Source organism: Chroicocephalus ridibundus, chromosome 13 (genome assembly GCF_963924245.1).
Source record: "Chroicocephalus ridibundus chromosome 13, bChrRid1.1, whole genome shotgun sequence".
Classification (NCBI taxonomy): domain Eukaryota; kingdom Metazoa; phylum Chordata; class Aves; order Charadriiformes; family Laridae; genus Chroicocephalus; species Chroicocephalus ridibundus.
In genome coordinates, this window is record NC_086296.1 from 3,741,889 (window position 1) to 3,769,339 (window position 27,451).

At 42.3% G+C, this 27,451-nt stretch overlaps 1 protein-coding gene across 2 annotated transcripts; it reads left to right on the forward strand.

Annotated features, from left to right (window-relative positions):
- Positions 1 to 27,160, forward strand: SVOP (SV2 related protein). Of its 2 annotated transcripts, none has more exons than XM_063351604.1 (16): positions 1 to 201; positions 4,284 to 4,444; positions 5,933 to 6,091; positions 7,194 to 7,292; positions 9,296 to 9,367; positions 9,591 to 9,715; positions 12,404 to 12,467; positions 13,745 to 13,870; positions 14,897 to 15,025; positions 16,395 to 16,468; positions 16,785 to 16,861; positions 17,978 to 18,085; positions 19,617 to 19,728; positions 21,000 to 21,081; positions 21,313 to 21,402; positions 22,091 to 27,160. In XM_063351604.1, exons 2-16 carry the CDS (start codon positions 4,403 to 4,405, stop codon positions 22,295 to 22,297), a joined length of 1,566 nt encoding a protein of 521 aa, XP_063207674.1. In that variant the 5' UTR covers positions 1 to 201; positions 4,284 to 4,402; the 3' UTR covers positions 22,298 to 27,160. The 2 variants fall into 2 exon arrangements, with proteins under 2 accessions (XP_063207674.1, XP_063207673.1); XM_063351603.1 differs by having other exon boundaries at positions 6,006 to 6,091.
- The last annotated feature ends 291 nt before the right edge of the window (positions 27,161 to 27,451 follow it).

Sequence of the window (27,451 nt, forward strand, 5' to 3'; positions counted from 1 at the left end):
CCGAGCCCAGCCGAGGTGTTCCGAGCCCCGCCGAGCCCTTCCCGCGCCGCCCGGTGCGGGCCGCGGGCCGCCGCCGGAGCTGTCCAGCCGCCCGCGCCCGCCCGCAGCCCCGCCGTCCCCGCCATGCGAGAGCGATGAGAGCAGCTCCTCCAGACGCAGCCCGGCAATGGAGGATGATTTATTCCAGCTGAGACAGCTGCCGTGAGTAGCGCCGGCAGGGCAGCGGGGGTGCGCGGGGCTGCTTCTGAGCGGGGATGCGGGGAACCCCGGTTGATTTTTAAGGGAATTTATTTCTCAGGAAGTGTCTTAGGCCCCAGGAAGCAGGCCATTTTCCTTGGATAGCTGCCTGGGTTCAGCATCCCGGAGGCATGCACGGCTCCGTTTGTTATATAAATTCACTCAATTTTTAATTTATTTTTTTTATTGCAAGAACTTGATGATGGTAGAAATAAGGAGGGGTGGAAGGAAACGGTGGGAAGCGCCAAAGGATTTTTTTGAGAGGAAACAGTACTATTGCATTTGCAAGGTGGATCGCATCTGTAAATAACGTTGTGCTAGGGAAGGCGTCTTCCTCCGCTCCCTCCTTCATGCCATGAACTCATTGCAGAGCAGAACCTTTTTTACCAAGGTGTGTTTGCAGCGAGTATCCCAGTATTTGCTAACTATATTTTTTGGAGAAGCAGACACTGCTGCACAAGGAAAATGCCGTTATTTGTGAGGAGCTCCTGGCTGTTGGGATGTGGTTGCTGGGTCTGGGCAAAAGGGTGATAAAAGTATTGCTGCCTTTTAACACCGGTATTTCCTTTCCTTTTCATGAATGCAAAATGTTTCATTTAAAAACAAGTGCATTTCTCCTAATGCTCCATTATCAGGTGGTTTGAAACGTATTCCTATTTATAAATCATTGGCTCTGCAAGGCAGGGAATAAATGCTTAAAGTTGCTTTTAAATATTCATGAGCTCATGTCAATGACAGAGCAAACTGTCCCATAACATTTCTAATAAGTTGGGAAAATAGACATGAACTCCAGTTATTTTCAAATACTTAGTTCGGATACATTCAGCTTGTCAGTAAAAAGAGTAAGATATGATTTCCTTAGGCCATTTTTCCTGATTTTGTTTTTTTTAAACAAAACACAGAAAAATCTTCTGAAGTACCTTTCAATGTAGGTGTAATTAGACGTACTTGGTGCTGTGAGATCTTGCAAACAAATGCAGCTCTTTGAGGTGTCTCAGCTACGGAGAATTTTGCAAGTATGGAACAGTCGGTATCACTGTGTGGTTTTTTCTTCATTCGTGTCAATTTGTTTCATAGGTTCCTAAGTAATAAACATATTTTTAAATTTCCTGTGATGAGGAATGCGGCCAGATAGCTCTCTACTCAGATTGCCATTGAGGTATTTACAATTACGAGGTCAGTCAGTGCCTTCATATAGCGTCTGGAACCATCATCTCCAAAACGGTCAGTTCTGAAAGTCGACTCCAACAAATATTACAAAATAAGAAACAGTAATACAGAGGTTTTGTGATCGGGTACTTTAAAGTCAGGAAGGTTTTTATTGGCATGTTTATTTTGCTTGTGGCTTACTAGGACACCTGAACAGTTACCAGCATAGGTTGCATGAATGATTTTCAGCCATAATCCCCTGGAGTGATGGCACTTTAGACCTCCTGAAATCTGGTCCATATACTTCAGTCAACTTTGCACCAGACTTTGAGACTGCTGAAGTTATAGTAATAGTCCTCTTTAAAACATACAAATATGAAAGTTTACTTCCCGTATAGTTTAACCAGGTGCTTGTAAAGCTTTTGCAAATAAGATATGAATGGTACTTTGATATTAATTGCCCTGTGTAATAAAAAAGTAATCTCACGGGCATACAAATTTCAGTGTTTGTTTGCTGAATATGTATTTTGTAGGTGATATGAGGATTATATCTTCGGTGACAATTTTAACACGAGCGTAATAATTACTTGTGTTTGTCCTATAGGGACAGCAAAAGAAAATTCAAACCAAGATAGTTGTATTGAGGTTAAAAAAACAATCATATGAAGAAAACATGAAATTCAGTTTCTCAATGGAACTAAATACAAACCTGAATTCAGAGTTTCATTGTTTTGTTTGTCTTTTCTTATAACTGAGTGAGGGATCCTCTGCATACCCCAAATCAGAATGTGCGATAAACCCTAGTTTCACTGCAGTCAATGTAGTTTTCCTGTTCATTTCGAACAGGCCTGGGGTTTTGTTCTGTGTTCTTATGTTTAAGGTCTTCAAATGTTATCTTAGAAAACAAAATTTGTGAGACTCTTGTTTGTCTGCCAAGACATGAAGGCTGGAGAAAAGCTTTCAGTTTCCTGCTGCAGAAGTTACTAAAGTAATACAAGGAATGTTTGCCTCATAGAGATCTTGGAATGCCCTGTTTACCTGAAAAAATCAACCCAAAACATCTCAACGGCCTGCAAATCACCTGTCCTAAAAATGAGTGATGATGTCAGGAAATGGTCAGTGTTCTTCTCTCTCTCCCCAGGTTACTGCCAGAATATCATTAGTGAATATGTGCAATTCCCCAGATGGTATATAGTCAGGCAAATAATACATGTGCCAGGACTATGAGAAAAAAAAAAACCAAACGTTTTGTATCCCCCTGCTTTATGTTTCTACCACAGTGAAATCCTAAGCTGGCCTGAACGGCTGGTCGTGGCCAGGACTTCTGTCTTTGTAAAAAAACCCATGGGTGACTGAGATGTTCATTCCTTCATCCTCTTGTCCACCAGTGGACCAAAATCCATTTTGGGAGTTTTGTAGATTGCCCACTGCTTTGCCCTTATGTTAAGTATTGATTGTATCATCAGCACTTGTAAGAGAAAATAAGAGTTGAGGCCTTGCCAAATATGAAAAGTCTTTCAGATCACCTTTAGAAGTGTCACACATGCATGTCAGTTTGCTGCAGCTGCAGTTGGCAAGGATGCTGATAGTTTAGTTTTGCTGACCTTTAAACCAAAGGATTAAACTGAAGTTCAAGAGGCTCTCTGCCAATCTTTATTGTAGAATTAAAACGTTAAGGTATTGGAAGCTAGAAGTAGTAGCAGCAAGACTAATTTAATCTATTTCCAAAAAGCTATTTCACCAAAGTCCAAGGAATTGTCAGTTGCCAGGATGAACAAGTTGCACTGATGTTGCATGTAAAGTGAAGGAAGCTTGAGCAATCTGTTGCATTAAGTATGGTAGATTGTTCCAAAATCCTCGTTGGGTCACAGGACACTTAATTGATGAAAAATGGACCTCCTCTATATGCATGAAGCGTTGTACAAAATCACTCTAACCAAAACACGAAAGTTGTGTCAATTTAGCAAAGTTCTGTTTTCATGTCTTCTTGTCTCCGTGGCCTTGCTGCAGAGATTAGGTGATTGTCTCTCAGCTACTGCCAGAAATGATATAAACTATAGACAGCTGTGAGCGTGACGCTCATGTGACAATCATCATCTCATATGCCAGGGCTATAATTGGCAGGCAGGTACGCTCTTCCGTCTTGGCTTGGACTTAATGAGAAAAATACCCTTTGATTCACTTGCTTATTCTGCCCCACCTCATTACCTAAGAGATTCAAAAAATGCAGAGATGAACCAAGTATTGGAAATCAAATAGTTCCTTAAAATACAGGTATTTAATTAAGACTTCAGTTCAAGACAAGAGATGAAAGCAATCATACCCGTAGTCACACAGTCATCACCATGATGGAAAAAAACTCAGTCAATTCACTGAATTATCTTATGAATCTTGCTTTACTAAGTAATGTTTAAAAATCTGACAAACTTTAGGACTTCTGCTTCTCCTAAGACACAAATCACTCTTATGAAAACAATGTGGAAAACTCTTCCTAAAAGGACAAAGCAACTGAAATTCAATGACACGGCTATGTCTAATTTGCAGTGAAAGTCTAGGCACACAAAATTACATATGTATCATTTTATCATATTTTTATAACCTGTATGCTTTTATAACTTTATAGTTAGCATGATAATGTCCTCTTCGTACAAAATCGATGACTGTATCACAGAGCAAGGTACTCTAGAGTTTTTCCAAAGCCAGTAACAACAGGATAACATATCTAAAAGCAGATACAAATGAAAGTCACAGTATCCTCTGTGGATGTGAAACGGAGACAGGAGCGCGGGGAGAAACCTGGCTGCTGTTTGACCATGCAGGGCTTCAAGAGTAACCAAACACAGCTTCGACCTCAAAAAGACCCACCAAAGTATTAATCCTTGTTTCTGTATTCTCAGGGTGGTCAAGTTTCGCCGTACTGGGGAAAGTTCAAGGTCAGATGAGGATGTCATTTCAGGAGAACACGAAATTCAGATTGAGGGTGTTCGGACAGAGCTAGAGCCTGTTGAGCTTGAGGATGGAGCCGCAGTGCCAAAAGAATTTGCCAACCCAACTGATGGTGAGTAGGTTTCGTGTTTTCCTGTAAGGAGAAAGGTGTGGCCTCTTCGTTTCAGTCGTGTTGCAACCAGGCTGAATATATTTGGTTTAGAGAAGTTAAAGATCCCCAGATAAAAGAAGGAAACAATAATACAGGCAAATCATGTTACACCTGAAAATCATGATTTAGCTGCCTTGTTCTCTGAGGGATGCTTTATGTGTTTGTTTTTATGTTACCAGTAATAGACCCTTTTAAGCAGTTTTGTATCCAGTTGTCACCACCTATTTCATAGAGGAGGTTTGACTTCGTTTCCTTTAGAACTGCTCCTAAAACATCGCCCAGTTTACTCGAGCAGTTACACGTGGCTCACCTTCAAGGCTGAGCATGAGGCTTCTGCAGCGTTCCTGTCTCCTCCTTGCCTAGAGGACAAGAGGGACAGAATGAACCTACATCCCAGCCTGAAGGATCCCTGAAGGCAACGCTAGTACGAGAAATGTTGTTTTCGTCTTAGCACAAGGCAAATCAAAATTTTGTAGGATGACTGTTTTCCCAGGGCCTTATTTACGAACCTATTGATGCCATAGGAAGCCGGAATAGCATGGAGTGAGCTCAGTGAGTTTCTCAAAAGACTCAGGGCCTCAGTGCAAGTCCGCGGATTTAGGTGGAATTTCAGTTGGCACATTGCCCAAAAAAGTGCAAGTGATGCAACGGCCCAATATGCTGAGCCTTAGTGCCATCGCATCAAATGCCTGGGTTAAAGTTACAAACTGGGGTCTTATGACGTCTCTGCTTTGTTTTATGAGTTAGATTTTGTTTGATTTCCCTTTGGTTTGTGTTTTTGTCTTTTGCTTTGTGAGGATGTCCAGCTCTTAGCTAGATAAAGCTTTTCTGTGGCAAATGTACTTTTTAAGCTGCTGGAAGTGTTAAAACTTTGAGACTTGAATTGATTTAAACAACTTGAATATCAAAATGTATTTTTGTTGTGTATTCCATTTTGCACTTCAGCAAAGGAATTTGAGATACCTCAGCTTCTTCAGATAGAACAAAATAATGAGGTCATGACAATGTGTGGGAAACAAGAACCATCACCAGTTTTAACAAAAGTATGTTTTAAGATATATATGTCTCGGACAAATTCTCGATTCAAATAATTACAGTTTTTATTCTCCATGCAATAAAATACTCTCTTGCAGTTTCCATCACTTGCATAGTATTGCTATGTGCTGTTGAACAGCTCAGATACTTCTCACCAGAGGAAGCTGCGATTCAGTGGCTGGTGGAGTCACTCCCAGGAGTAATAGGCTGAACATGTGCTGGAGTCATTGGTGCTACCCTCGTTTACTTCTATGTGAATAAAATATTCTAGGAATATTTAGAATTATTTTGGCTTTAGCGCAATTCCTGAAGAACATAGAGATTTTCCTCAGTAGGAACTGTATACAAGTTAAGTAGCTCTCTCATATATTTTAGATCTCAGATTACCCAGTTAATAAGTAATTGCATTCACAGAAAAATCTGTCTCAAGGCATGGCTCTTACTAGGAAAGGAACACACTTCTGCACTAGGATTGTTTTCTTCCTAGATACTTTCATGGTGGAAGATGCGGTGGAAGCCATTGGATTTGGAAAGTTCCAGTGGAAGCTCTCTGTTATTACTGGATTAGCATGGGCAAGTAATTGTTATCAAGGTCAATTGCATGATCGTCAGTTAGAGAATCTCAGTGATTTCAAATAATGTAGCCATTCTCTGTAGACAAAAAATCTTCAAACAGATAATTGTACAATAAAGAAGGAATTTTACTTGAAATACTAAAATGACAGCTGAACTGAAACTTGTTATGTGGGGGTAACGAATAACTGATTGATTTCTCTGTCTCTGAAGTTCTTATAAATCAGAAGTTCTTATAAATGATCTTTATTTCTTATAAATCAAGTTCTTATAAATGCTTGTTTCAAATGGAAAGAGCACTAGGCTATTCCTACAGACGCAGATCTCTGTTTTCGTGCAGTGATTTTACCACATTAGCTACAATCTCTGTTCTCTGTATTAGTCAGTGTTATTGTAATCTCAGTTTCAGGTGAAGAGCAGCCCAGTACTTGTAGTTTTAACCTTGATATTAAGAACAGAAAGACGGGCTTTGTTTTCACTTTTCTGATATTTCTTGATGCACTAGATGTTACATCTACTGCGGTATATTTTAGGGTACTGATATCTGGAGCCTGTACTTATTAGCTATCATCTACATATAAGGTTACAATCTCCCATGGTTTAGATCCTAAGTCAGTAGTGGAGTTTGGTCTACAGGTGATCTATCAATATATTTGATACAAACCCAGAAGTGGCGTCTAAAGGAGAAAGGGAGGAAGTTACAAGGTAATAAACAGCTCTGACTGAATCTGTGTGTAAAGGAGTTGAAAGCTCATGCCTGTAATATGCGGTATGGAAGTGAATGAGCTTGGATGACTGACCAGACAAACCTCCTCGAAATCACCCGCCGATAACTTTGGATTTGGCTCTTTGAACCCTCTCTGCCACTGTTACTAAACATTATGACAATCAGAAATTAGTTTAAAAGTCCACCTGTTGCTTTTTTTTCTCTACACTGTGTACATCCACCGCATCTTGCAAACATAGCTGTTTTGTTTTACCTACAGAATGGGAATAGCACAGAGCAGAAACAAGGTTAATTTCAAGAAGGTATATTATTGACTGCTATGACAATCTAATTTTCAGGCAGTTACTTATTCTTGTTTCTTTTTTACCCTTCTAGATGGCAGATGCTATGGAAATGATGATTTTAAGTATCCTAGCTCCTCAGCTTCATTGTGAGTGGCGATTACCAAGCTGGCAGGTTGCATTGCTCACATCGGTAGGAAAAATAACTGACAGCTCCTGTATTCTGTAAGGTTTTTCCACTCATTGTTATTCAGACATTATGCTTTGTATCCCAAAGTTAAATCTGTTTGTGGCCTTTGTAGATTGCCTTTGGCTCGGAAGAATAAAGGAGTCTTTTTTAAAAGTCAGAACTTGAAGAAATGAAACTCAGTGAGAACTGAGGAAAATTTGCAAGCTTCAGGTTCAAAGTTTCATGTAATTTCCAGGAAAATGTATGAATTGACTCAGACTCATCCTAAAATTCAAACTATTTGATTAATTAAAAAAAAAGATTGGTAAATTTTGACTATCTTTCTTGAAAATCTTTCTCTCTCACCACATTTAAGTTCGCTTATACATAGACAGACTGGGAGCCATGAGAGAGCGCAAACAATCGCTTTTTGAGGTGGATCGTCCAGTGATCTCTGCAAGCAGAGCTCTTATAATACCACATCTAAGCATGGTCCTATGATGTTGGAAACATGCAATGCCTTTAGGGATAGGAAGACCAGTTTTGGGACCCTTCTCTCAGCGTATGCCACTTTTATATGGCATGGACTCTGACTCCTACGTTTCCTTTAGCTTTTGATGCCGTTTGTGGTGGTGTGTAAATTGGTCAAAATGCGCAGTAGATTTAAGTCAATTAAGGTCATGTCCTTTCCCATACCTCAGTGCAGCCAGCCCGTCTGAAGGAGGGTCTTGTTCCTTCTTTCAGCTCAGCACAATTTTATTCTTGATGGGCAAAATCAGAAGGAGGAGGGGGCAGTGGACATGAGGCAAAAGCTTTGACAAACAGAACTGCTTCTTACCCCACTTATTTCTTGACTATGCACTTCTTTCTCAGACAAAATTTCTATGGTTTTAATGCGCTGGTGGGGGAAACATGCTCAGGTTTTGCCATTTACCTTCACTGGGCAGGATTTTGTTTCTCTCTCCATCTACAGCATAGACTATACTTTTTGGTGTCGGCTCTCAAAAGCGTGCAATATATTTTCTTTGACACCTCAGTCTTTTTTCAGACTTTTCTAGAGTTGCAAGGTCTAATTTTATCTCCATTCAAATCTGAGACAGCTGGCTGAGAATGGCAACAGGAGACTGGAGGAGGGCTGGCTGAGAAGTACTGCATCACACGGGGCTCCTACAACAGCTCTGTCTTGTAGATCTCAGGCAGCACTGATCAGCTTTTATTCCTGAATATGTTCATTGGAACTGGAGAACTCAGCATCTTCCAGGGCTGAACTCACAATGTGTATAATACCAGAGCGCATGTTCTAGTTTCAGACTGGTTTGTCACTGAATGGATCTTTTAATTGCAATTAAAATTAAAACCGGGGGTGCCTAGTTGCTTCCCCTCTCCAACCCAGGCACTTGGTCCTGTCTCCACTTGCCTGTCCCCTCAGTAACGCTAATGAAACTGTCAGTGGGGCCTTGCTGTGAAGCAGATGAAAGATGATTTTGTGGGTTATGAAAACCCTTCGGCTAAAAAACCCCACAACTCAGAAACAAGAAAATTATTTTAATTTAATGGCAAACTGTGCACTCCAGTCATTTCTTATAATTCATTTTCTTCCATTTATCAAAAGCTCAAAAATATTCAGCACTGGTCTCATTCAGTTCACAAATGAACAGGTAAGATAAAGGTGAGGTGATGACAAGTAGCCTGGCAACTACTGAAAATGGGCCCACCACTGGAAGAAACTGAGAGACCTTGGCTTGAACAGGCTGCTGACGCTCATCCCCGTTCCTGGGCAATGGCAAATTCCCTTTCAAGTCAACGGAAGTGAAGTTAGTGACTCTTGAAAAATCCCACTATATGAGTCATTATCTTTAATAGTCTCTACTGCAAAAGAACTATACCCAGAACAGCTGGACATTTTGCTCTGTTGCTAGAGCCGAAATTTTCTAGTTTCACTGTGACCTTGTGTTCTCTTTGCTGTTACACGGAAATTTTCACTTGTCTTTTTGTTAATGGGAAGATTTTTTTCTGGTGTTTCGTAGGTGGTGTTTGTGGGAATGATGTCCAGCTCCACCCTTTGGGGAAACATTTCAGACCAGTACGGGAGAAAAACAGTAAGTCTTCAGCTCCTACTAGAATATATTCTAATATTTCTACAGTGTGGATGTTTCGGTGCATGATGTTCACAAATATCATAGTCCACGTGTATGAAGCAGAATCAAGCAGAGCCAGAATTGTCCTCCCATGAAATAAAAGGAATTTGAAGCTCTACTTTACATTTTGTTAATTTGTGTTACAGCAGAAACTCTTTTCTTTGTATTTGTTTGCTAAATACAGGGCCTAAAGATCAGTGTGTTATGGACACTCTATTATGGGATCCTCAGTGGTTTTGCCCCAGTGTATAGCTGGATCTTGGTGCTGAGGGGCCTGGTGGGCTTTGGGATTGGAGGAGTGCCTCAGTCGTAAGTAAATATTCACAAATCCAAACTTTCTCTTTTCTATTTACTTTAAAAAAAATGCGTATGTCAAATTGAAGACATGCCTCTGTTCCGTTGTCCCAAACCCATTTTCCTCTAAGTATTTTGGACCTAATATATTAAACTCTGAGAAGGCTTTGAGAATATCTAATATATCACTGAGGTGAATCAGATTTACAGGGACTTTTACGTGAACAAGCTGGGTACCTAAATGTAATCTGTTATGTGCCTTAAGTCCTTTAAAGCTTCTCTCATTCCCTCAGGTAAACCGTGGTGAAAATGAGAGGCCCGAAGAGCCCACCTAGAAGTGGGTAAAACACAACAGAGAGCATTTTGTAGCTGTGCCTAAACATCCCATTGCTGGATTGTGTTGGCAGAGTCCATAAGGGATGACATGGTCTTGTTGCAAGATAGGTCATGACCGAAGCACTAGCATTGAGAGGCAGAGCTGAGCCCTGACTCCCGGTGTCTGTAAAACTGCAGATTATTCTTCAGTCAGAGCCTGGACTTGCACATCTGAACCTTAGTTGGAATTCCAAAACCATGGAGCGCAGACCTGGAGCGCTGAAGATATCTTGATGGCTCAGACACATTTCTAATAAGAAGGCAGCATCAGGGTATTTCTCTATTACTGTGTCATTCCATTCACTGAAGAGGAGGATCTCTAAATTTTCCGCCTGGAATAACTAACTCTGCTCTAGGCTTTTAATTATAAATGTAAAGGGAAGAGTATAGCCATTCTCTGTCTGTGTAGTCTTTTATCCTTATTAATAATAGATATTTTGCCCCATGGAGGTGCTATTTCGGAGTAATCAGAGTCTAACTTTGATTGATGCCTCATAGACAAGTCAATATCCTGTCTTTTCTATTGCCATTCCCAGATAAAAGGTTCAGAGCTGAGATGGAACATTACAGTAGTATTAATTTTCTTTTACTGCTCTCCTGCCCACTTTTAGAAGCTGCGCAAACGCGTAACATGCATGTAGAATAGGAAAGTCGGTAGCCTGCTGTGTGTTGACCACCAGTGAGGCAGCTTCTGCCACGCAGTTCCAACTGAGCGCAACCGGAATGAGGCAGGAGCACCACAAAGACAAAGCAGCAGAGTTAATAATGCCTCGTACTGCGAACACATATTAATGATGTTCCACAGAACCCCAGCGGAACAGCGACAGCACAGCTAGTGCCACTTTACAGAGGGGCGGATAACGCACAAAGGCTACGTGACTTAATGAGAGACAAAGAAGAGCTGGTTACAGAACTCAAGAGTGGATTCCATTGCTGAGTCTGTTTCTCGTTCTAAATATAATAGTGATTCCTTTGGCAGAGAAGTAAATGTGTTTGAAGCAGCTGCTCTCTGGTATCCTTAAGTAGGGTATGTAACTTTGGCTATGAGTGCCTGAATTTCAATGGAATGAAATAGCTATCTTTATAATTGTAGTATTGTATTCTATAATGGGTATGAGAGAAAGATTGGTATGAAAGGTGCTATTAAAAAGAAAGCATCCAGCAATAATGAATTAACTGACTATAGCAGATATCCCTCTATCTATACGTACGTAGGAGCTGCACCTAAGAAGCAGTGGCTTCCTCTGGGAATTTTCTGCAAGATGTTATCTGATGCTGAGTATGACCGTTCATCCACACTGCCAACATCTGGACTTGCAAAGATATGGAGTATTCTCTTAAGAATACAGTTCTGTACAGTATTGATCAGCCTCTGTTTTATGCTGCAATATATAGGGGACTGCTCTACATTTCATTATGTGATTTTACTTCCTTCTCCTCTTAATCACTGATTTAATATAATATTGTGGGCAACTTTGTACTCCAGTGAACTGAGTTCTAGGAAGCTACTCGGAGATCAATCCACCATTTGTTAAGTTAGTAGGAGTTTTGTCACAAGCATCAAAGAAATTTAGAGGCAGAAGCAGGATGAGTCAATGGAATGCAAACAGAGTAGGAGCAAAGAATGACAAGTCTTACCAGCCGGTCTGAAGAAGAAAAGAGATCCTTGACTGGCTGCTGGCCCTTGCATTCATCCTCAGGAAATACTCACAGAGAAGCCGTGCCATTACTCTTTGGCACAGTCATGAAACAAAGACTCTGCAGAGTTAGATGATTTCTTTTTGAATTCCCACAATAAAAGAATGCAAATTATTTTATACCAGTAACATGATCAGACCTTGAAAGTATTCACCTCTTGGAGAACTGAAACCTGGCAGAGTAGACTGATGTAAAATTCTCTTCAGTTGTGAAGCCCTGAAGAAATACTTTACCCAGCAAGAGTTTGTGTTGAATGCTGATGGACCGCACTGAAAATAACCAGCATAATGCCTGTCCCGGACCAAAGGAGGGCTGAGAAAATACCTGCATCAAGAGCTGCTACATCTAGCTAACAACTATAGGGTTACAAAATCAGGCAAACAGAGCAAATTCTGCCCTCCATTGCAATGGTGAATTAAAGGGGTTTTGTTCTGATGTAGAAAGGGGAGTCAGAACCAGTGTCCACAGTCTTGCTGACTCTGAGGGCTGGGAATGGTTTTGCGTTACTACTGTGGGTTTGGCAATTTTAATAAAAGGCAAACGAAAGGTTTGAACCTCTCTCATTGTGCTAACGTGGCATTTTTCTCAACGTGCTAACATGACATTTTTCTCAATGTTCACTCTTTACAGGGTAACCTTATATGCTGAATTCCTTCCAATGAAAGCCAGAGCCAAGTGCATTTTATTAATAGAGGTGAGCAGTGTAGCTGTGCGTACTGGTCCCTAGAGGGACAAATTCTGCTGTTGGTTCCATCCATTCAGTCCTACTGACTAGAAATCTCACACATAGCAGCACTCAAATCCTGATTGTCCAAGTTAGTGCAGAGCTGAGATTACCCCTATACACTAGTATTAACTAATTCGGGTCCAAAACCAGCATAATACATTTGGGTGATACTCTACTCTTTTTGTTGAATCTGCCTTTTTGCAAATTAACTTGCATCCAGTGCTGTGTAAATTACTGCTCTTAGCGCAAGGGGGGGCCATTTGGGTGTCACCTAATTTCATGGTGAAATTAATCTGCAACTCAGTAATGGATAGTGGAGAACTGACTGTTCAGTAAATTCAGGGCTAAATTCAGCTCCCCATATTCACTCCAAATGCATCAAAGTCACAGAGAGCAGATTTTTGTCCTAGAAATACTTTAAGGCAAAATTCCCAGCCCTTTAATTGTTGGTTGAAGGGTCAGAGAACAGTATTATCACTTGTCTGCATCAGTCAGTTTGTAAGGAGCATCCCTGTGGAAGACCTCACCAAACTGAAACAGCTTCTCAATGCAAAACCAGTTTTCTAAGATAGCTGCTGGCTAGTGCTACATTCAGTTGATTAATCTTTCATAAATAGAGTTCAGTAGATAAATTACTACTTTCCGCGTTACTTCTGTTCTGCCACAGTTTGGCTGTTTCTGAGCAACCCTGGGTTAGAAATATGTTCTGAATATTAAATAATGTGCTAAGTGGATTCGTAATCCAAAGGAGAATAATCCTGCATGGGTAGGATATGCAAGAGGATGCCAGCTCCGTTGTTTGCTAAGAAAGTATCAATTCCTTCTTTCATCTACAGGCCAAACACTGTGGCTTTGGTAGCTTGGTTTCGGTAAAGAAAACAAATACCATAAATCTCAGGGTGGTAGCTGGGAATAATACTCATAGAAGGATATATTAATAGTAATTTTGCTTAAGAATCACCATGTGATGAGCCTATTCCTTATGAGAAGCTACAGTTAAACGTGAGTGTCTGGAGAAAGTCGATGCTAAGTTTTCAGAACTGAGCATTTTACCTTCTGCGATATTTAAACAGATCCCCTTAAAATGTCTGGCCTCTATTTCCATACAGTGGTGCATATTTGAAATGTCTCTGGCATTTCTCTCTCCAGCTGTCCCTGGAGAGCGCATCTTGGAATGTTATAAAGAAGGAGGCCTTAAGAGCACTCTAATTCTCGTTTGTGACTGTTTCTTTTCCCTTTGGCAGGTCTTTTGGGCCATTGGGACTGTGTTTGAAGTCCTTCTAGCAGTGCTGGTGATGCCCACTCTTGGCTGGCGGTGGCTTCTCATTCTTTCTGCCCTCCCACTTTTGCTCTTCGCTGTCCTATGTTTTGTAGGTATTCTTTCAAAGATAAATACGTGTTCCATCAATCTACCACTTCTCTACCTGATTCTTTAACCTGATTGAAGGAAATCCTGACAGTTTTTGAGCTCTGTGTTGGTGTCTTCTTTGAAACGTTTGAAATAGTGACAAAAATGCTGTTGTTTCAACAGGGTGCTAGTAAAAACATTCCAGTGAGAGCTGTGTTTATGTGACTGTAATTGCTGGAGGACAATGGTGGGCTGGAATTTTGTGAAACCAAATCAGGCCTGGAAATCTCTCCAATTTAATGAGTTTGTTTTCAGCTAAGCTCAGTGGAATCAACATTTTATTAAAAGCTGTTGCACTTTCCCTGGTTGCTCTTTAGATTTTTAAATTATTTTGTCAAAATAGAAGCTTTTATAATTACCGGCCACGTTAAAAATCCACCCACATCAGGGGTAAAATCCGCATAGTGCAGGTCAGATTCAAAAATAAGACGTATATGAGTTAAACCTGAGCTTCAGTGCACAGTTAGGTATTATATTTGTCAATCATTCAGCCTTCTCAAAGATACATGTCCTTCTCAGGTTGTTCAGTAGCTCTTATTATTCCTTAGTCCCTGTCATTGTTTTTCAGGAATACCTGCAGTTATACAGGTGCTAAGATGCTTGTTGTGCCTACAGCATCTTGTTATCTGCCCTGGATGCTCTGCCTTTCCTGCTGGGAAGGTATAATGTAAAGAACCTGCAAAAAAGCCTAACTTTTCTCAGGAATAAAACTGAGGTAACAGAATGGAAAGATTTTAGACTGGAGTTCTGACTTTATGGTGGAAGTGAGGTTTTGCAGTTTCTTAAATCCTACTGAGGAGTTTGACATTTGGCAGAAAGATGGTTCTCTGAATTGTTAAAGACTAGTTCTGTAATCCTTCCTTATGTGAGTGGTCTGCTGGCGTCACTGAGATTTCCCACTGTAAGCCCACAAAGAAGAAGAACCCCAGATGGTTTATTGCTGTGTTTTTGACATCACTGTTGCATGTGCTCTGCTTTGCCCTCTTAGTGGCTGCCAGAAAGTGCCAGGTATGATGTGTTATCTGGAAATCAAGAAAAAGCGATCGCCACTTTAAAGCGTATAGCAACGGAGAATGGAGCTCCAATGCCTTTGGGAAAATTAATTATTTCCAGACAGGTATGTGCAGGTAACAGGCACATTAATAACGTGGGATACAGTGAAACTGGGCTACATTCACATGTATTTTTATAAGCAAATAATCAATGTTAAGTTTAATTTTGATGTCTCAACCAGTAGTAAAAAAATGAGAGATGATCATATATGCCTCTTTCACAGTGAGGAAGAGTTAGTTTCTTTTTTTTATTTACACGAAAATCATGAAAGTGAAAAGGACCTTTATTGTGGGCATTAATGTTATTTAACCTCACACTAAGACCCTATTATTGAAGAAAGTCAAACCTTGAGGCTTCAGAATAACTCAGATCAGAACGCATGAGACAAGATGGAATTCGACTCTTTAGCTGTACCTCATTCTTAATCTAATCCTGATTTTCTGGAGTGGGAAAGCTGCAAGCTTCTATTCAGTCCTGATGCATGGAGAAGTTCAGGCTGTTACTTTTGAGCTGCGTATTACTGTATGAATCGCATTGGATTTTTTTTTTTCCACTTCAGCTTTATACGGCCAACTTTTCAACACCCCTGTCAGCATCTAAAGCAGCTCTGCATTTACAGAACAAAGAGCAGACTTTTATAAGAAAAGAAAGTTACAAAGTTAGCCAGCAAGGAAGGACGGCCGAGGGAGACTTGTAGATTTGAACGACAGCAAAATTGTTAAGCTAGGCAGGAGCCTGTTGGTAATGACAGCGTCTTATTAATGAGAGATGGAGGTTTGATTTTCTAAGGTCTGGATCAGTGAGAATTGGAGCTCTCGTGCGTTTCACAAATATTTGGTTCAGTCATGGTAATTTTGATGGGCTGTGCAGGAACGCTCTCCAAGTTTTGGATGGTTTTGTTTTCAGGGTGGGGTGGGAAAGTACTTTTCCTTAACCACAAGTTTATGTGCTGCGCCCTCCACACCACGCCGTTTGAAAAGGGTCTGCCTGCAGGAGGGCTGCCCGTAGTTCCTCGGTACCTTACCCTAGATCCAGAGCCCTGAGGGGCTGCTCTAATTTGCAGGAGCTGGCTGTCGGCCACGTGAATCATATGCCACCTGTGGACTGGCAAAGTTCTTCCCTACCTCTTTCCAGCCCCACCTTGTTCTGACAGTTTCTCACCTTCCTTGTGGAGGAGTAGCCTACCCTGTGCGTGAACTGCTTTTGGTAACTTTATGCTCCTAGAGAATTCCCCTTGGCAGAGGAATTCTTTACTTGGATGCCAGCTCCAGCGTGGCCCCTATAACCCGAAGAGCCTTCAGCTGAAACCAAACGCTCATCCTGAGCTATAGTGCACAGTAGCGTGTATGGTATTATCCCTTACCACTCTGCATCCTCCAGTCCAGGACCAGTGAGCGCCCTCTGATCATCTGAATTCCGCTTGTTTCCAACAGGAAGACCGAGGAAAAATGAAGGACCTTTTTACACCCCATTTTAGATGGACCACATTGTTACTCTGGTTTATATGGTAAGAGGAAATATAAATGGTTCAGTGCCACCGCAATTCTATATGGTTTTTAATGGAGGTTTTTTACAGTATCACTAAAATACAGCAGCTTCCTCCCCCCAAAAAAATCCCAATCTGTATTGATTTGTAATTGATTAAACCACCCAATCACTAGCGTTCTCAATCTAATTGCCATTTCATTTTGTAAATGCTGATAGGAAATGGCTTTGAGGTAGCACTTAGTGGAAGTCATCACACAGTGGGCTCAATTTTGATTCATGTTGTTTACTGTAGGTTTGACCTGCTGAGACTTCCTCTCTCATTTTCTTCCTTGCAGGTTTTCCAATGCTTTTTCATATTATGGCTTAGTTTTATTAACTACAGAGTTCTTCCAAGCAGGAGATGTCTGCAGCAGTGAGTACTAGTCCATCTTTTATTTTTAAATATACCCTGTTAAGAGGTGGAATATCTTTTATTAGATCACCTTCTGCTGCTCGTTTGGCAAGGACTGTAGCTGCCAGCCTGAATTTTAAGGGATCCACTTAAAGGGTTACTTATTTGAAACATTTTTGATAGACTTCCTCATCTCCTGCACAATGCAGAGAGGTCCTGCAGTGTCTCTGAGTCCAAAATGTAAAACAGCAAGACAACCTTCAAGTGAGTCCTGTTGGAAAAAATATCTGTTCTTCTTGAGAAAAAAAGTGATTGAATAAATGTAAGTTTCCAGATTTGACAGGCCTAATTAGTTCTGAGCTAGAGATTGCTGCTGCTGTGGAGCTCCCAGGGTCTCAAGATGTGAAGACCTGCTGAGAAAAAAGATAATGGTGGGAAACCATCACCCTTTTTGTTGCAGATTTTTGTGTAAAAAGAAAAGTGCTTTGACCGCATTAAGAAGAGGCTTGAGAAGTTTGATTCCACAGGGGAGGCATGATTGTATTCAGAACACTTGTAATTAGTGAAAGCTGTCTGATAGTTGGAAAATTATAGAAAGAAGATGGATAGTATTGGGAGAAGACAGATCCCAAGCTCGTACAACAGCGTATTAGCTATTTGAGAAGTCTAACTCTGGTTAGCCTCCACAAAGGAGTGTGCATCCTTTAAAAATACTTGTTTTTACACAGACATGGTATTTATTCAGTCTTCTCAAAGTATAGATGAAGTGTTAGTATCCCAGTTTATGTAGGGAGAAACTGAATTATTGATATTAATTCTGTTCACTGTCCTGAACCCTGGACTGAAAAATAACTAAGCCTGTACAGCTGATAAGGAAGTGCAAGTTTTCATTCTGATAGTGATGGTTGCAGAGGTAAGACATTCTGACGTTCTGCCTAAGATTATAAACTGTTCAGTTACAGCTGTATCTTCCAGGTAGAACATAACTGTTGTGCCACAGGCTCTTTTCAGTACATCCCTTCTATCGGTTTCAGCACTAAAAGGGATAAAGACATAACAGGAGTAAAGGAAGGTAAGCAGAGAAGAGATTACTTAAAATATATTAAATGTTCGGATTTTATTTTTTTCCTCCCACAGTATCCAGTAGAAGGAAAGAAGTTAAAGCAAAGTGCAGCCTGACCTGTGAGTATCTGACAGAGGAAGACTACACTGATCTGCTCTGGACAACCCTGTCAGAATTCCCTGGTAAGTGGCAATAAGAAGTACCAGTTATTCACTGCCGGTGGCTCAGTGGGATTGGAATGGGCTCTGGTACAAGCAATGAAGTGGGCTCCTCTCTCTGGCCTAATGCCAACGTATTTGCCGCAGCACTGGAGCTTCTTGCTTGGACTACTTGATATATGCTGTACGCACAGGAGCTGTAGCTCTCCTCACTGCCCATGTCATCACTACAGATAAAAATCACTAGTAATTGCTTTGTGAAGCTCTAATGGCCCATCTGACTATGGATTCTATCCAAGCAACGTATTAGGCGTTCAGAAGAAGAGTAACAATTAAATCAAAGGGGCAGAATCACTTGAACTTTTATCCATAAATGACTTTCCAGAACTATTTTAAAAGGATCACGGGTATAGTGAATCAATGGAGAACTTGCTCCCTAAAGGTCTGTGCTCAGCCTCAGTCGTGGCTTCCAGTCAATTCCGGTGAATATCAATGAACAATCTGACATAGGACAAGCAAGATAGTTAGTATGTAACAGCCATCGTTTCTTCAGATGTAGAAGATGATCTCTCAGTGTTAATCTGTTTGAAATAACATTGTGAGGCAGTGGTCAGGTTATTTTCACTGCTCTAGATTATAGTTTCAGGGACAAATGCTCAAAGAGAAGCCATTTAATTGGTGAAAAATTGTAAGTCTGACTGATAAATACGCATAGTCGCTACCTAATAGGAGGACTGTCCTGTATAAGCCATTCTGGGAAGGATGTCAGTGTACAGTGGACAGAAAAGAGAGTATGTACTCTCGGACTGATGCTATAGCTGAAAGGACTGATTTGATCCTGACGCATACTAAGGAAGGAGTAAGAAATCTTAACAGGGACACCTCTGAATATGGCACTGAATATGGCAGCTGTGATGCTTGAATAATCCCCACACTTGCTGTACATCACCTTTTAAAAGGATCTGGAAAAGCTGCATAAGAGAGAATACTTAATGTTGTGAGACTTACAGAGCTTGGTCTATTTCCTTTATCAAAGAGCAGGTGGGAAATAACTTGATGGCAGCATGTAGATAACACAATGGAAAAAAAATACTAAGTTCTGAAGAGCCCTTAAATCTAGCAGTAGGAAGATTAGCAGGGAACAGTGGTCAGAAGCTGAACAAAAGATATTCCAATGAGACACAAGACAAGCATGTTTAGCATTCACATTGGTAACCACGGCAGTAATCAGTGGTTAACAGCTGTCAGAGTTGATTGCTCACTCCCACGTCAGCGCGTAGCCCCTGAGCGTGCGGGCATGCGGCTGTGTGGACCAGTGGGGCTGTGAACATGAAGCAAGATTCACCAGCTGGGACACAGAGCTTCTGTTTTTGGGGGGCACCAATGCCTAGGGCAATCCACTCCACACCCCTGCCTGATGCCTCTGCCAGCAAAGTATTTTAAAGAAAGAGAGAACAAAATTTCAAATCTAAGTAATCCAGCTTGTGTTAAAAGCTAGCTGCTGCAGCCTCCACCTTTGCTCAATTCCCGACAGTCAACTTCTCTCCTTCTGCAGGTGTGTTAGTAACACTATGGATTATTGATCGGATAGGCCGCAAGAAAACCATGGCCCTGTCCTTTTTTGTCTTCTCGTTTTGCAGTCTTCTGCTGTTTCTCTGTGTTGGAAGGTAAGTAAAACATGGTGAACAGCTGGTATATCAGATTCATCCGTGTTCTCTCTTGATTATGGCAGGAGAATTGGAAGTGATGGTTTGAAAAGCCATGAGATGGTCGTGCTCAACTGGAGAAAGATTTAAGAATGGTGTTAGGTTTTCTCACCAGAGTTTGGAAGGAAACCAAAAGAAGCAGGAGAGGAGAAATCCTTCACTATAATGTTGTGGACGGAACAATCCAAAGGGGAAAATAAGAGCTTATGTCTGAGCAGTAGGTAACCTTTGGACAAAGTTTAAATCAGATCTGATGTCATGAGCCTCAGTAGCTGGTTCGTGTGCTGCTCTCTGCCATTCATTACCTGTGTTTCTCCAGGCTGACGGTACCGGGGCAGTTCTTGACAACCAAGCCGAGCCTCTGCCTCCCATTCAGCTGCTCTGACGGCTTCACTTGTCATGGGCTCTCGGTGCTACGGCACGATTACAAGAGAAGCAATAGACACAGACTGGCACAACCTTGAAGTTGTATACAGCATGGCTGGTGGAGCTCGATGCCGGCATTGCTAATATGTGGGGCCCGACTTTCAAAAGAACTTGGGTTCACATTCTGGTATTGTTCAGTATCTGTTCATCATGCAGACTTTCCAAAGAACAAGTCAGGGGGCAGCTCTGCCCTTGAATCTTAACGGTACCAAATTTCCAGCTGAGCTCTGAGAGTTTGCCTCTGACCGTGTCTGGCCTTCGTGCCACGTGCATGCGACAACGTCCCTACCCTGGGGCTGACGAATGAGGAAATAACCAAACAGCCAGAGGGAGAGCGCTCTGAATTTAAACCTTTTCGGGCATGGTAAAAAACCTTATAGTACAGAAACCTCGTAATAAGAAGCCTTACAAAGCTGCAAATATCTAGGTGGTACGTAGGTTCGTGTCTTTTAAAGAGGAAAGCTGCACCCTCATTTCCTTCCCATATGTGCCATTTTTTTGTTAGCACCATTCATAACATGGAATATATTTTTCTTATTTAGATAAGCTTAGGCATTCGCTCCTTATTCCAATAGGCCACAGCTGTCAGTTGGAATGAATACACTCAGAAAACTGATGTGATTGTGGGAATGCAGATTGTTTGGCATCGTTGTTATATTAAAGGTCCAGAAATAATACAAAGGGTTCATTAAAAAACAAAAGAAATCGTTCTGACGATTTAGCATTTTTATTGCGCTTGCCTCCAAGCTAAACAAACAGATTGTACAGAACAATCCCAAACACTGCTCTCCTTTTTATTCTCACAGAAATGTTCTTACTGTGCTGCTCTTCATTGCAAGAGCTTTTATTTCAGGAGGATTTCAGGCTGCTTATGTTTACACTCCTGAGGTAAGGAGGTTGTTTTTGTAATGAGAATATTTAAGGGGAGTGAGAACATGGTGGGAAAGTCATTTTTGTGACCTCTTCACAATGGACCTTACCCCAGATATGAGTTGATGATCTCATTGTCATTGTCTAGCAGAACTTGCTGTAGTACCACGTATTAATTTCCATCGATTTAGGAGACTAGAGGGAAGAGAACTTCCCACTAGGGTTAACAGACTGATGCTTTGTTCACAGGTTTATCCAACAGCCACGCGTGCTTTGGGCCTGGGAACATGCAGTGGAATGGCTAGAGTGGGAGCCCTCATAACCCCCTTCATTGCACAGGTAAAATCCCTTCTCCTTCCGAGACTGAAGGCACAGGAAGGTGATGGGGAACCTGCTCTTCTGCTGTCAGGGCCAAACCAAGGGCAATCTGTGCGTGATGTGTTGAAGGAGGGTTCCTGTTGCCTGTTCCTTGAGGAGAACTCGGGTTCATCTCTGAATTTGCCTCTTGCTCCAGAGGTCCATGTGGTGGGGGATAAATAACTGAGAAGCAGGCGGCTGGATGGATGTAAGGGCACCTTGGAAGCCACCATCTGGAGGTGGGGTTTGTGAGAGGCAGGGAGTTCCTGTCTGTGGTGCAATGCCACCTTTCTCTTGAGATCCCAGGCTGAGGTCCTGGAGGATGCAAACCTTAAGGGTACGTGGCGTGAGAACAGGGAGGCTGGGGGAGCCAGGCTGCGCAGCGACAGGACTCAGAAGACTGTGTCAGAAGCTCTGCCGAGCAGTAGCGAGAAAACTTGTGATTTGCTTCAGTCCTGCCTAATAGCTGAGGGCAGCAGCACCTCCTGGCACTTGTTTTGTCGGTGTTCAATAGCTCTCTGTCATCACTGAGGAAAGAAATTATGCAGCAGTGCACATTAAACATTTTTTCCAATACTGTAATTAAAATTTCTACTACTACATTAGTATTAGTATTTCTGTGATAGGGTCAGGGATACTATTCTGTATTTTCTGCCCTTTTCTTCTGCAGGTGATGTTGGAATCTTCAGTCTATTTAACGCTGGTGGTTTACAGTGGATGTTGCCTGCTGGCCGCTGTGGCTTCCTGCTTCTTGCCCATTGAAACAAAAGGTCGTGGCTTACAGGAGTCCAGCCACAGAGAATGGGGACAGGAGATGGTTGGGAGAGGATCTCATTCCCCAGGGGTTACCAGGTCAAATTCCGGATCACAGGAATGATGGGACATGAAAACCTGCCGAAAGAACGAATGATAGGAGCGAGATCTCTTTCACAACAAATCCAACCCTGAAGCATAGAAAGCTGACCATCCTCTCACTGCCAACGTCATGTGTCAAACTGCAGGAACTTTTGGGTTGAAGCTAAGCAAATTGTGTCTCTGCTGCTCTTCGCTCACACTCATAAAAACTTTACTTCTGTATTGAGAGGCGTTTGATCCAGATATCATTTGAAGTTTAGCAGGAAGGGTTTTTCTTAAGTCTGTTGTGCTTGCATGGTCAGCTCTTCAGCTTAAAATGTCCCGTGTCAAGCAAATAGCTAACTGAATGCAACTCAGTATAAGCTGTAATTAAAATAATGTACTTTTGATGCCTAAAACCAAAAGACTAATATTTATTGTGTACTTGGCATAGCACACGGTGGATTCCATACACTACAGAATAGGTTTTATGAATTAGATGCCTGCCTTGCACTTTTTAGCCATCAACAACAACAACAACAACAAAATGTGGTAACGGCAAACCAACCAATGCTTTCTAGTTCCCTCGCTTATGGGTTCTGTTCCTTGAGAATTAGCAGGTGCTGATTGCTCGGAAACGATTTTTGGAATGTTTCTCCCATCCAAGGCAGGTAGTTTGCGTCAGTGAGGCGTGGTATTGTTGCAGAGATGGAACCTTATATAAGAAATGTCAGTCTTTGTGGTTTGGAGCAGAATTTGACTTTTCTACCATTGCCAGAATCATTGAGCACTCTGTCTGTGGCTTGGTGAAGACTCCTTCAGCTGTACCGGTGTCTCTGTGTGTGTGGAGATGCACGCCGTGGTTTTCTGCATGGGTCCGGGTATGTTTCTGCTCAATTTGCCTAAGTATGTTCTCGCGGTGGTGTACCCAAAACCTTTTTGATAAAAATGCCTCAGTCTGAACAGCTGCGTGTAGCGGCTTGGATGGAGCTGCTCTCAAGTGTCCCCCAACAGAAGCTGGCCTCCTGACAGAGACGTTTCGATAGCTGCTGGTTGTTCACTGACTGTAACGGCAAGCTGGTGACAAAGGAATGTAGCTGCATCATGTCGTAAATGAAGAAAAATCATGGGAAGAGCCGAACTGTGATCATCCTTAGATGAGGAACTTCACTCCTTCAGATGGTGCCCCTCAAGGTTGATGATTCTGCTCTTGCCAGAGAATGTAACAGAGTTCAGGCGAGGAGAAGTTCGTCTTGTGTGTCAGAAATCTGTCGCCAGGCAGGCAGTCAGATTTCAGAGTCTGTGGATGTGCAGCAAGGAGAGGCGTAAGGAAGCTGAGACATGTCTCATCCGTGGCTCAGCTGCTTTTCAGGATTCCAGACTATGGAACATGCAACCAAATGTAAGTGAGACGGACTAAATGCTAATCACTAGGCGGTGGGAAGCAATACATTTTTATAGTATGTGTGGTCAGTTGTCTCACGTAACCGTAGGTAGGTGCAACAAATTTTTGCACAGTAGAATATTTTAAGTAGTATTTTCTGGCCCCTTTTCTGTGGGGCAAGAATAGGTCACTGAGTCCATTTTTAGGTGCAATACAAATGAACACAACTGGGGCTCAGCTTTCGCTTAGGGTTCGACAGCACTGTGGTGCAGTATAATGCTCCGAGACACGTTAGGCTGTTTGCTTATAGCACTGGAGGAAAATTAGAAGTGGATAATTCCTTAAAGAAACTGAGGAAACTCAGACTAATAAAAAAAGGCCAAAGAGTTATTATTGATATTCTGTGTGTGGGTATCTTCTGCTGAGAAAAGTTAAAGTTTGACAAGGCACCAAAATGCCTGTCCATTCATTTACCGCTCGGTGATGGCGACTGCGATGAAGGACTCCAGAAGCAGTTGGTCCGAACAGGCAAACTTTCCTTTTCCCAGTAATATGAAAATGCAGTTCAGCTCACAGGGGATCCCGCTGTAGATGTGGCTGATGACACAAACACGCCGTCTGTTCCGGAGGCTGTTCCCACACGCTGGTTTGGTTTTCGCTGTCTCTGCCGTCTCTGTATCCTGTGTGCTCAGTCTCCAGCAAGCTCCAGCTCCGGTCGATCCCCAGCAAACAGACAGGGCTCTCACGGCGCCGACAGCCAGCGCAAATAATTTGTTTTCATCTCCTTCTGTCAGGCTGTAGTTGGATAACAAAAAAAACCCCCACACTATGCAACTGGGGTAGCTCAGTGCTGCCTCGCAAGTAGAGATGGATGGACTTGCTTCCCTTGGACTGTCCTCCGGTGTGCGAGAGATGGACATGACATTGGCAGTGAGGAAGCAGTTCCTGGATGGGTTTAGATCAGATGTTAGACCACACGTGTGACCAGCGAGGTAGAAAACCTGCTTTGCCTTTGCATAGTGCGGACTGTTCACCTTTTAATGACGGTTGTGACTATCATCTTCTCCCTCCTGCTGGTGAAGGCGCTTGAGAGCCTGCCAGTCCTGGCACGGACCTCACGGGGACACATCCAGATGCTTCCGAGCCTCTCGCCATGGGGGCTTGCCATGAGCTGCGTTCACAGTTAGGTGGACACCCCAAAATTGGGTGGCCTCTAGGAGAATCCCCCATGAGAGGTGAGAATGAGTATAAAGTGCATCCGTGGCCTGAAGGAATGCCACCTTACAGCCCCGCTCCTAAGTTTGTTTGTCTGTTATTGAGTGTCTTTAGTTAAAATTCTGCTTTTCCAGTGTTAATGTTCACATATCGCTTCGTTCTTTTGAGTCAATATTCAACAGTTTTAAAGGACTGCATTGCAATGGCCTTCAAAGGGTGCACTCAGAGAGCTTTAGGTGAAGTATATATATATCTCATAAACTTGCACGTATGTATACTTCAAATAAAATATTTCCCGGGTAAAGATTTACAGGTAATGCAAAACCTTTTCGCGCTGTTGAGTAGTTCACTTTTAACCTGTGACATTTACAGTATTAAAAGAAAACTGAAGGCATTTTTGCTTTTCACTTTTTACGAATTCTGCATTGAAAATGTATATAACGATGTAAACGGCCAGGATTGGTCCCGCTGAGGACAACTTCATACTCCGGGTCTTCGATTTAAAGACAGCGATGCCTAAAGCGCGATCCAAAGCTCCCTGAAGTCTGGGACAATCTCCCGTGGACATTCGTGGGCTTTGGATCAGCTGAATAGAGGGAGACAGAGCGGAGCCCCCGCAGCTGATCCCACCTCACTGAAATCAGGAGGAATCGATCGGGCGCTGAAGAAGCCCAGGTTCAGGTTTTGCAGGTCCGTATTATTTGGTTAATAAGGGAAGGACATCTTAGATTGTTCACCGAAAAACTGAAGAACATCCGGGTTGATCCACAATAGCCTATAAATAATCACAAGTCATATTTTGTTAATATGGCAACACCATTGACGTATATAATAAGCTTCCAAAGATTGTTGTACACAGTCGAGTATTTTTCACGGACGAAGGAATTAATATAGTTCATTTAAAACAATAAAGTGAGATAATTTTGAATTAAACCTGAGAGCAAACAGAACTGTGGGATTCAGAGATTTGCTAACTGTCCGATATATTAATGTGCAAAGCTGTTGTGGGAAAAATAATTCTCCAAGTGTGCTTTGATGGAATGATTTATTATTCCTAAATGCTTGCCGAAAGAACGTTGAATGTTTTTCCTGTGTTTGAATGTACAGTTTCTAAGCTGGATACATTTTAATGTTTAAAAAACTTTGTGTATATCGAGCTTGTTGTAAAATACTCCTTTTGTTCCTATGTTACTGATGCCACACCGGATAGTTTAATTCCACACTAGATATTTTATGTTAAACAAATAAATAGTTTTTTCAGTAAAAATGCTCGTGGCTGTTCTGTGGGACTTTTAGGAAGGGTCCGTAACTTTACCGTTCTTTTGCCTTGATGTTCAGGGCTTCGAGGCGCGCGCTGCTGGGCGGACTCGGCTGGATGTGCGAGGGCTCGGCACGTGGCAGGTCTCGCTCCTCTCGCGTGCGTGTTTGATGCGGTTGGACAGGGAGAAAAGCCGCAGGATTCGTGTTTGCATTTTAAGTAACCTCACGGATAACTACAGCTCAATATTTTTAAAATTATCTTAAGATCTCCAGTTGCGCTTTGCTTTTAATTCAGTGTGGACAATACAAACCGGGCAGTTTTGCTCCTTGCCCGGGGGCGATTTCTAGCAATGCCTTTAACGCTGCAATATGTGCTTGGGGATCACAAAGGCATGTTGGGAGGAGGTGGCAGAGCGTCCGTCCGGACTTCGGGGCGGGGAGAGTTCCTTCTGTTTATTTACTCTTTAATGTAAACTTTTCTCTTTTCCATCTCTTGTTTTTATAAAATATAATTAAACGCATAACCTTGGCTGCATTCCGCTGCCCTTTAAAGATACTCTTATTTTGATGTCCAGTAATTTCCAAACAGAGGGTTGTCCCTGTCCGAGTCAAAATGACTAATGAGCTGCAAATCCTTTGCATGCCAATACAGTGTGTTCTCCTCTCGGCGCGCATTAATCTCCCTGCTCACAGCTTGTGCCGCCGCCGCCGGTCCGCCGGGATGAAGAGTCTTATTTCTGGGAATGGAAACAGTTGGCAACCACGGCAGGGTTCGTATCGTGGAAGCAATACTCGGGGAGAATATTCATTCTTCTGTGTTTTCTGTGAACTTTTTGGCATCCGCAGCCGCTTCTACAGCTCATTCTCTTTTCCAAAATGCCAGAGCTGCTGTTTGCTTACAGAGGATAACTTTACTGATACTTGATGTGTTTCCAGCTTTGTTCTGTGTCACAGGCAATCGTTGTTGAGAACTCCGAGTTCATAAAATGTGCTGATGCCGGCCGCGGGAGATGGGGCTTTGTGCTTCTCGAGACAGTTGGTGCAGTAGCCGTCCCGGCGTCCCGCTGCCTCCCTCTTACCGTACCCTTCCCACAAAAGCGAACTCCAATCTCGTGACCCTTCTGTCCCGCGGGGTTTCACCTCTGCTGCCAGCAGTGTCAAACACCTTCCCTGTCGCTCCCGTCTCAAAACGCGGCCATCGGCTCAGCCACAGGAGAGCGTCCCAAACGCTTCTGTACGGGAACACGAGTTCTTAATGGGCCGGGGGCTGTTAGCAACAACATGCAGGCAGCCGGGTAATTCCACACAATGGTATTTCAGGTTTATTTGTCTACTCAG